This window comes from Nyctereutes procyonoides, unplaced genomic scaffold (assembly GCF_905146905.1).
Source record: "Nyctereutes procyonoides isolate TBG_1078 unplaced genomic scaffold, NYPRO_anot_genome, whole genome shotgun sequence".
In the NCBI taxonomy this organism is placed as follows: Eukaryota; Metazoa; Chordata; class Mammalia; order Carnivora; family Canidae; genus Nyctereutes; species Nyctereutes procyonoides.
In genome coordinates this window covers 10,046,860-10,057,880 of record NW_026575044.1, presented here as the reverse complement: position 1 = coordinate 10,057,880, position 11,021 = coordinate 10,046,860, and the positions used below count along the sequence as shown (strand labels likewise).

The following is an 11,021-nucleotide window of genomic DNA, read 5'->3' as shown; positions in this document are numbered from 1 at the left end:
ATTGCCAGATGAAGTTTCTTTTTAAAAATCCCTTTGGCCAAGGGCGCCTGGCTGGCTCAGTCAGTAGAGCATGTGTCTTGATCTCAGGGTTGTGAGTTTACGCCCCATCCATGTTGGGTGTAGAGTTTACTTTTAAAAAAAATCCCTTTGGCCAAATATCTTACATTATATTAACTTAAATATTCCACTTTCACCGTTGAGTTTTGCTTCCTCCTGGAGGGCAAGAGTTTGTACATTATTAAGCTTAGATAGTAAATTAAAATGATTTTAAGTGGTTTGTTTTACTTTTCAGATTGTTGAATTAATATTATCAAGTATTGTACAATGAAATTATTTCAATTTTAAAATGGATTAAACTTTTTTAGAAAGTAAAATATTTTAAGTAATAAGATTTTGTGATTTGTTGGTCTTTAATGAAATATTAAATTGATCCTAAGTTATTCACTTTAAATTCTGTTATTTATAGTCAGTGTACTTCCAGTGAGTAATTCAGTCTGTGTTCTTCAAAAGTTGCTTGAATTTTTGTTCTATTAAGAACATCTGAAGTTAGATCTTTGGATGAACCTAATGGAATTAAGAATGTTTTCTTAGATCATTGAAGAAGCTACTAGATTTTAACTAAGACATATCAAATCTCCTTTGATTTGGATGGTAATATTTGAATGGAATATTCCATAATTCCAAAATAATACAAAACATTTTTAAAATCCTTCTAATACAGAACATGCCTATTTTGGTCCCAGTCACTCCTGAATTTACAATGACTATATTCTTAAATATTCTAGAGAAAAACATCTATTTTCATTTTGGAAAGTTATCAATATTTCAAAAACAAATACACAAAAAGATTCTTAAGTACCACTGAGTGTCTCCTGTTGTAATGACTAAAGCTCTCAGCTCTGCTAGCTATTTTAAGCCACTATGATCTTACCTAGAGTTAACCAATGCTCTTTCACCCTTGTGGTTAATAAAATTCAAAAAAAAAAAACAAAAAACTAGTTTGGAATGAAATTGTATCACTTTTAACCAGGACTACTAATATAAATACTTTTTTTTAAAAGGATTTTATTTATTCATGAGAGACACAGAGAGAAAGGCAGAGACACAGGCAGAGGGAGAAGCGGCCCCCTGTGGGGAACCCAGAGGACTTGACCCCAAGACCACAGGATCACGCCCTGAGCCAAGGCAGACACAGCCACTGAGCCACCCAGGTGCCCCTATAAATACTATCTATCTGGCACTGATCAATAGTATCCCATTCCAACATTACTACAATGACTCATGATCATAACTACTAAAAATTTGCAGACTCCTGAAGTGATGATTGGTGTCTAAGCCACAAGCCCGGACCTTATATTTTTTTTAAAAAAATATTTTATTTATTTACTCATGAGATATTACAGAGAGAAAGAGACACAGGCAGAGGGAGAGGCAGGCCCCCTGTGGGGAGCCGATGTGGGACTCAATCCCAGGACCCCAGGATCACAGCCTGAGCCAAAGGCAGATGCTCAACCACTGAGCCACCCAGGTACCCCTAGACCTTGGATTAATGAGAAGGAAAGGTTTGTTTTTTATTGTTTTTCTGTTTTTTTTTTTCTTTTTTTAAGAAAATGATTTTTTTTTTTTTTTTTAAGATTTTATTTATTCGTGAGAGACCCAGAGAGAGGCAGAGACACAGGCAGAGGGAGAAGCAGGCTCCATGCCGGGAGCCCTATGTGGGACTCGATCCTGAGACTCCAAGATCATGCCCTGGACCTAAGGTAGATGCTCAACCGCTGAGTTACCCAGGTGTCCCAAGATTTTATTTTTTTGAGAGTGAGAGAGCACAAATGGGCAAGGGCAGAGGGAAAGGGAGAAGCAGGCTCTGACAGAGTAGAGAGCCTGATGCTGGGCTCAATCCCAGGATCTCGAGATCATGATCTGAGCCAAAGGCAGGCAGGCACCTGACCAACAGCCACTCAGGTACCCTGAAGGAAGGGTTTTTGGTGTTTTTTTTTAAGCTCCATGTTTTATAACTATATTATTTGCACCAATTTAAGGCTTGAAAGAGGAATCCTAGTTACCCAGTGAGACACATAATACACTTAAAAAGTAATCCAATAAGTTTTGGTTAAATGTCCATTTGGCTTATTACTAAAACTGCTGGATAGTTCTGTAATAACATAGATATTATTTAATTACCCTCTTGCTAATAAAACTTAAATGTTCAATTATGGTTTATGGGATATTGAGGCACAATTTTCTATGCTCTCTTCGTTTTTTATCTGCTAATTAGCGAGGATATGAAAGTAACAAGTAGGGCAAGAAAGCATTGCTTTTTGTGTATTTTATTTTATTTTTTTTGTAAATTTTATTTATTTATTTATTTATTTATTTATTTATTTATTTATTTATTTATTTATTTATTTATTTATTTATTTATTTATTTATTAATTATAGTCGCAGAGAGAGAGAGAGGCAGAGACACAGGCAGAGGAAGAAGCAGGCTCCATGCACCGGGAGCCCGACATGGGACTCGATCCCGGGTCTCCAGGACCGCGCCCTGGGCCAAAGGCAGGCGCCAAACCGCTGCGCCACCCAGGGATCCCCATATATCATGAACCTCTCTTAACATCTTCCATTTCTCTTTAAACCTCCTTTATCATTTTCATACAAGAGAAACCACCAAAATAATTTATTGAGTTGCAGGATAGGATGGAGGACCCAGGGATTCTGAGCTTCTGTTTCTAAAATACATTTAAACCACAGCCATTCCCTCCCAGGCAACTTTAAAGAATATTAAGAGTCAGCTATCTTTCTAGTTTCTGAGTGGTCTTTGCATAGGAAATCTGGAAACTGATGTTTAGGATTTATCATTTAAGAGTTCTGGAAAGCAATAGCGCATTTTGCAATAGTTAAATCCCTTTTTTAAGTAAAAAAAAAACAAACCTGGTACAAATACATGGTTCTTATTATAGGATGTCATATTGTATTGCTTTGGAATTGCTTATTTCATTGGTAGGAACAGATCTAATTTTGTGGGGCTCAGGTTTATACAACTTTAGGGAACAAGCCCCCTTTAAAATTGTGATTATAGGGATCCCTGGGTGGCGCAGCGGTTTAGCACCTGCCTTTGGCCCAGGGCGCGATCCTGGAGACCTGGGATCGAATCCCACGTCGGGCTCCCGGTGCATGGAGCCTGCTTCTCCCTCTGCCTGTGTTTCTGCCTCTCTCTCTCTCTCTCTCTCTGTGTGACTATCATAAATAAATATTTTTAAAAAAAGAAAAGTTTAAAAATAAATAAATAAAATTGTGATTATATATACATTATAAAATGTAACATTTTGACCATTTGAAGTGCATAATCCAGTGGCATTAAGTACATTGTTGTGTAAAAATCACCATTACATATTTCCAGGACTTTTTCATAGTCCCAAATAACAACTCCATACTCATTGACCACTTAGTTCTCCATTCCCCTTCCCCTAGCTCCTGTTGACTGCACTTCTACATTTTGTCTATGTATCTGTCCATTCCAGGTACCTTATATAAGTGGAGCCATACAATATGTTTTGTGTCTGAAGTATTTCACTTAACATTTTTAAAGTTCATCCACATTGTAATGTATTAGAATTTCATTTCTTTTTAAGGCTGAATAATATTCCATTGTATGCATATACCATATTTTGTTTAGTCATCTTTTGATGGATACTTTCATTCCTTTTTTTTTTTTTTTTTTAAGATTTTATTTATTCATGAGAGACACACACAGAGAGGCAGAGACATAGGCAGAGGGAGAAGCAGGCTCCATGCAGGGAGCCTGACGTGGGACTAGATCCCAGGTCTCCAGGATCAGGCCCTGGGCTGAAGGTAGGCACTAAACAGCTGAGCCACCCAGGCTGCCCTGGATACTTTATTTCTACATTTTGGCTACGGTGCATAATGCTACTGCTAACATGGGCATGCAAATATCCTCAGTAGTCCTTCAATTCTTTTGGGTACTGGGATACCTCTTTTAAGAAAAAGGATACAAAACAATGACTCTTAAGTACAAGAGGGAATATTTGGAATGAGAAAAGAAACAAAGTATAAAATTTTAAAAGCGACAAACATCACAAAATCCAGAAAAAAAAAATTCAGTGTGGTAGACCCTTGATACTTCTTTCCCCTACATTTTTGGTTACATACTCTGCTCACTTTTTTTTTTTTTAATATTTTATTTGAGAAAGAGCATGAGGAGGGTGAGGGGCAGAGGGAGAAGCAGACTCTCTGCAGACCAGTAGCCCCAATGCAGGGTTCGATCCTGACCTGAACTGAAGGCAGATTCTTTTTTTTTTTTTTTGAAGGCAGATTCTTAACTAACTGAGGTACCCAGGCGCCTTTGATCACTTCTATTTTTTTTTATTTCTTAATTAAAAAAAAAGATGTTATTTATTTATTCATGAGAGAGAGAGAGAGGCAGAGACACAGGCAGAGGGAGAAGCAGGCTGCATGCAAGGACCCCAATGTGGGACTGGATCCTGGATCCTGGGATCATGCCCTGAGCCAAAGGCAGACGTTCAACCGCTGAGCCACCCAGGCATCCCTGATCACTTTTTTATAAGAATTTTATAGTGCCAGTTTCTACACAGAGACTGAAAAGACAATTGTCTTTCCTCTAACATTATTGACTGAAATTTTTTATTATAAATAGTTGAAAGTTTTTTTCTTTCAGCTTCTCAACTATGTTGGTGATTTTGTGTCTCTAAGTGCTTCTAAGTGTCTTGGCCTGGTAGCTTCTCACATAAGGGCAAGCCTTGGGGTTCCAGCACTCTGATCTCCCTCCACACTGGTCCAGCTCAGACAAGTCTTTGATATACCTGCTCCTTCCTCACTCCCCAAACCCTACCTCTGCCAGGTTGGTCTTAGGTTGGTGTGCAAAGCCTGCTCATGGTGGTTCCCAAGCAGTGGTTCCTTTAGATCTCTCTCCTTGGGGTTAAAGATAAATCTGGATCATCACTGAGGGCTGGCAGATGTGGAGGTAGACTGCCTCCACATGCATACTGGCTAGGGCAGTGCTCCAGGGCTTCCTTGTACCTGAGGTTATTGCTTCCTTTTGTCCCCTAAGGAAAGCAGGGAGTGCCTTCAAAAGGGGCTTCTTGAATGAGGGACCCTCATTCTGAAGTTTCCGTAGCTTCTATTCACTGGGCCAAACAAGGAGCAACAAGTGCCCTACCTTGTAAGAAAAGTGCTATCGATGCATGGAGTGGGCTACTTCCCGATTCTCAACACTCTTCAGATTTGTGGTCCAAGGACCCTCAATTCCAGGCTCAGTACCCAAAACCCAAATCAGGAAATATTTAAATCTTTCTAGTTTTATATTCTGTGGCTCAACATCAAGTTATCCTGGCTTCACACAGTATCTCAGTAACTAAAATCCTACATTCTTTCTATGGCTTTAACCTTCAGTTGAGGTTCATGTAAACTTCATTGGGAATCTGAGTTAAATATATCAACGCTAAAAACAACATTAAAAAAAAAGATTTTATTTATTCATGAGAGACACAGAGAGAGAGGCAGAGACATAGCAGAGGGAGAAGCAGGCTCCCCACGAGGAGCCCCATGGGGGACTTGATTCCAGGGCCCCAGGATCACAACCCAAGCCAAAGACATGCTCAACTGACTAAGCCACCCAGGCGCCCCTCCCCTCAATATTTTATTATGAAAATTTTCAAACATGCAGTAAAATTCAAAGAACTTAGAGTGAGCAATGTTTACCGACACCTAGATTCTGTCTTCACCATTTTACTACACTAGCTTTATTACACATCTATGCATTTATCCATCCCTTATGCCACCATTAATCCATCTTATTTTTGGTGCATTTCAAAGTAGCTCCTAATAACCAGAATAACCAGAGTTCAACAAGACCATGACTATAGGATGGGTGAGTCTGATGGGCAGCCTGGGTCTTGTACGTGCACCATAGCTGCAGAAGAGGCTGCAAGCAGACGACATTGGTTTTGTTCCTTTAACACAAAATAAGGGTGATTTTAAACAATTTCCATGTGTCTCTCATGGAAATGTCCAACCAGGTGAACTATTAGGGGTATAGGGGTCTTCCTCTCTCATTTCAGCGTTTTCTGAGATATTGCTTTTTTCTTCATGGTGAGAGGTGGCTCATAGGATATTCCTATAAGATTTATGACAGTTGGCTTCCTGAATTAAGGGGAGGAGGAACAAGATCTCAGGGGAAATGGGTCGTGTCTGGTAGGTGAAACCACATCACAGAACAGGGAAGACTCTACAGAGTCAAGGATAATGGTTTCCCTGAGAACTGTTCTCACACTCTTTAGTAATTGGGAATATATTTTTTTTAAGATTTTATTTACTTATTCATGAGACACACACACACACAGAGGCAGAGACATAGGCATGGGGAGAAGCAGGCTTCCGGCAGGGGAGCCCGATGTGGGTCTCGATCCCATGATCCCGGGACCACACCCAGAGCCAAAGGCAGACACTCAACCACTGAGCCACCCAGGCGTCCCAGTAATTGGGAATATTTTGTGGTAGAATTAGCCCCTGGTTCTCTGGAACTCCTTATGACCTGTTAATTATGTAAACACTTGGGGCACCTGGGTGGCTCAGTGGTTGAGCATCTGCCTTTGGTTCAGGTCATGATTCTGGGTTCCTGGAATCGAGTCCCACATTGGGCTCCTCTGCAGGGAGCCTGCTTCTCTCTCTGCCTATGTCTCTGTTTCTCTCTGTGTCTCTCTCATGAATAAATAAAATCTTAAAAAAATAATTATGTGAATGCTGTTATATTTCCTTCTATGTATGATACCTAATGCTAATGCATGAGATGATTATCCTAGTGGTGCTGATAGGGTGCTGTATGCAGGCATTATCCTATACTCAGAGACTTAGGAGTTTTAACTCAGAATAATTATCCCTTTCACATTTGTATGGTACTTTGAAGGTTTTTCAAAATACTTTCAAAGGATATATTCCCACCGCTTCAAAACATATTATCATGTTCATCATAAAGTTAATAAACAGGCTTGGAAAAATTACCTAGTGTCACATGGAAGAACTGCTACTCAAATCAATGTCTTTGAAATCCTCACCCACCACTCTTTCCAGTACACCACAGCCATTTCTAGACTACTTCCGGAAGTGTCAAAAGTCTGCCTTTCCAGGCTATGGAGATCAGGCTATTTTACAGTCCCCAATCACCCCACAAGTTACTAACTGCAAATGTAAAATGTACCTTTGCAGTTTAGAATTCTGGCAGTCACCACTTTAACCACCTGATTGAATTCAATTTTATGAGTAGTGGGACAACCTCACATTATGCACATTCAGATGATATGTGATGCAATGTGAAATGAACAATATAAATTGGAGTGTTTTTCTGAAAAACACTTAAAACACTTAAATTGAATCAAATTGAGCCTCTAGACTCTAGTATCTAGATCTAGACTGCATTTAACAGGAAAAACAGGGAATAGAGGAACAATGTAATGATACCATGAGGAAACGGCCAGGCAAATACAAAATGTGGAACACTTTACAAAATTCCTAGCCTGGCATCTCAAGAATTGATGTCATGAAAAAGAAAATGCATGACCTTTGACTGGATCTTGTTTTTTTTTAAGTTACAAAAGCAATTCTGAAGGTGAATATCGCTTTAAAAAAATTTTATTTTAGAAAGAGAGAGAGCAGGGGGAATGACAGAGGAAGAAGGAATGAGTCCCAAGCTGACTCTGCACCAAGTGCGGAGCCGACATGGGGCTCCATCCCATGACTCTGAGATCATGACCTGAGCTGAAAGCGAGTCGGTTGCTTAAACAACTGAGCTACCCAGGCTTCCCAAAGTGAGTATCATTTTTACTTGCTAACACAGAAAAGTCTTTGTAGGGATGATGTAGTTTTTTTGAGTAGGGTCTGGATTCCGCAGGCAGTGGCTAAGAAAGAATTCTTGTGCTGACTTCAGTGCAAAAAGTGGTTTTATTAAAGTAGAGTGACATGATCTGTGGGCAGAAAGGGCTGCTGCCTAAGAATTGTAAGGAGCAAGGATTATATACTTTTGGATTAGGGGCAAAGATAAGGAAAGTTCCAAAAGGATTTTCATATGCTAGGGAAGATACAAGGATACTGGAGGCCTTGCTATTGTCAAGCTAAGGCTGTTTTTTCCCTTGAGCAAAGCATTAACTTGAAGACAGTTGGGAGTTTCCCTATGGAATGTTATACTCTGCCTGCCCTTGGTATTTGTCAATGGGCTATAGGTTGTAATCACATTGGGCAGACATTGGGGTTTGAAGCCAATAGCCAAGAAAGAATTCTTGAGTTGTCTTTGATGCAAAAAGGTGGTTTTATTAAAACACATGGCAGAAAGAGCAGAAAGAGCTGCACAGGGGTCATGAGGAGTGGCTGAGTTGGAGGGGGTTTCAAGGTGGGAAAAGTTCCAACCTTTCAAGTTGGGAGGGGTTTAGGGAGAACGGAAGTCTCTAAGGAATTTTGGAAGCAAGGTTTCCAGGACCTTGAGGAGGTTAGCTGTTTTTGGAAAAGGTCATTTATTCCCGTCTAATAAGAACTTAGCCATGAGCCAAGACAATGGTGTATATTGATGGGTCATATGTTTGGGGAATGATTGCAAACATGTATCTTGGGGAGTAGAGATAAAGGAAGTTTATGAAGGAATTTTTATACTTTAAGGTAGACTGATAGGGTAACCCGGGTGGCTTGGGGGTTTGGCGCCGCCTTTGGCCCGGGGTGTGATACTGGAGACCCTGGATCAAGTCCCACCCCGGTTCGAGTCCCATATTGGGCTCCCTGCATGGAGCCTGCTTCTCCCTCTGCCTGTGTCTCTGCCTCTGTCTCTCATGAATAAATAAATAAAATATTTTTAAAAAATAATAAAGTAGACTGATAGGGTCCTGGAGGGTTGGATTAAGATTTCCTTTTACCCTGGGATGCCTGGGTGGCTTGGCCGCTGGGCATCTGCCTTAGGTTCAGGGCATGATCCTGGGGTACTGGGATGGAGTCTCGTGTCGCGCTCCCTGCATGGAGCCTGCTTCTCCCTCTGCCTGTATCTCTGCCTCTCTCTTTGTGTCTCTAATGAATAAATTTTAAAAAATCTTTAAAAAAATTTCCTTTTGCCCTTAGCAAAGTATTATCATTGAGGAAACTGGATCCTTAGAGGAAGTTCACTCTTTCTGTTGCAAGGACTTGTCAGTGGGCTGTAGGTAGTAATGAAATTTAATAATTTCTCTTCTGCTGTCTTTGTTTCCTACAATAATGATATTATAGTTTCTTTTTAATGATTTTTTAGGATGGGGGGTAAGAGAATCTGACTTCTGGCTGAGCAGGGAGCCAGTAGTGGGGCTTGATCTCAGGACCTGGAGATCATGGCCTGAGCTGAAACCAAGAGTTGGATGTTCAACTCACTGAGCCACCCAGGAGCTCTTTTTTTTTTTTTTTTCTTTTTTGATTTTACTTATTCATGAGAGACACAGAGGGAGGGAGGCGGAGACATAGGCTGAGAGAGAAGCAGGCTCCATGCAGGAAGCCCGATGTGGGACTTGATCCCAGGACTCCAGCCTGCCCTGGGCTGAAGGCAGGCACTAAACCCCTGAGCCATCCAGGGATCCCCGCCAGGAGTTCTTGATATGGTAGTTCTATAGGATATTGTGTTTATTCTGAAGAAATGCATGTGATGTAGTCTAAGAATGTTGTTGAGGTCCGGAGCCCACGGCCAAGAAAGAATTTTTGAGACCTCCTTGGTGCCCAAAAGGGTGATTTTATTAAAGTACAGGGATGGGACTCATGGGCAGAAAGAGCTGCTGCACTGGGGTTGAGGGGTGGCTGATGGCGCTTGGGAGTTGGGAGAGGTAAGGAGAAAAAGGAGGCATCCGAAAGCACTTTGATCTGAAGACCTTCAGGATACTGGAGGCCTTGCTGTCGTCAAGTGGAGGTGGTTTTTCCCCTCTAGCAGAGCATTAACAGGAAGACAGTGGGGAGTTTCCTGGAGGAATGTCACACACATCCCACCCAGGAGTGGGGGCGCGGGGAGTGCGGGGTGTCCGCTCCCGCTTTGTCCTCAGCCTGCCTTCTGCTCCCTCATCACATGTGATGGCATTTAATCATGAAATGAGCTATGAGATTTCATGAGGTCTGCAGCTTACTTTTATTTATTTATATATACATTTTAAAAGATCTTATTTGCTCATGAGAGACACAGAGGGGCGGAGACACAGGCCAAGGGAGGAGGAGCGGGACTCCATCCCAGAATTCCGGAGGCTAAGGAGGCTAAGGCGAGCGCTCAACCGCCGGGCCACCCAGGCGCCCCTGCAGCTTACTTTTAAGTGAAACAAGACAACTTCCTTTCGACAGGTTCGACACCACCACCTCTGTGCACCGGGAGAGAAAAGGAGAGAAAAGGAGAGAAAAGGAGAGAAAAGGAGAGAAAAGGAGCAGGCACAGCCAAATGCTAACTACCTGACCTCGGAATAGGCTATGCGTGTATTCGCTGCCCTGCTCCCTCACCTCTCTGCACACAAACGGTCAAAACAGAATGCTGGGGCAGTTAGCGTGTGTAACCCGCCCCCCGCCCCCCGCCCCCCTGCGCGGTAGCCGGAGCGCCCGGGCGGCCGGCCCGGGCCCCGACCCCTGACCCCCGACCCCCGACCCCCGACCCCAGCCGCCGCCGGGCACCGCGCGCAGCTCCCACCCGCCTCCCCTCGGCCCCGTCTGGGCATGCTCAGACGGCCCGCGCGCCTGCCCCGCCCCTCGGGCGTACGCGTGCGCACAAGGCGCGGGCGCGCGGCTCCGGGAGGCACGCGAGGCGCCCGCTGCGGGACGCGGCGGCCGGCTGAGGTGCGGACCTGAGGTGATGGAGCCGCCGAAGGTGGAAAAGTTCAGCTCCGCCAGCAGGGGAAACGGGCTGCGCGCGTCGGCGCAGCTGCGCCCGGGAGAGCTGCTCTTCCGCTCGGATCCCCTGGCGTACACGGTGTGCAAGGGGAGTCGTGGCGTCGTCTGCGACCGCTGCCTCCTCGGGT

General features: G+C 42.9%; 1 protein-coding gene across 1 annotated transcript in view; it reads left to right on the top strand.

Annotated features, from left to right (window-relative positions):
- Positions 1-77: 77 nt before the first annotated feature.
- Positions 78-11,021, top strand: part of SMYD3 (SET and MYND domain containing 3) — a 716,195-nt gene continuing 705,251 nt past the window's right edge. The window contains exons 1-2 of the mRNA XM_055323766.1: positions 78-1,760; positions 10,357-11,019. Coding sequence (XP_055179741.1) covers positions 10,856-11,019 — 164 coding nt within the window. The 5' untranslated portion in view covers positions 78-1,760; positions 10,357-10,855. The remainder of the gene's footprint in view (positions 1,761-10,356; positions 11,020-11,021) is intronic.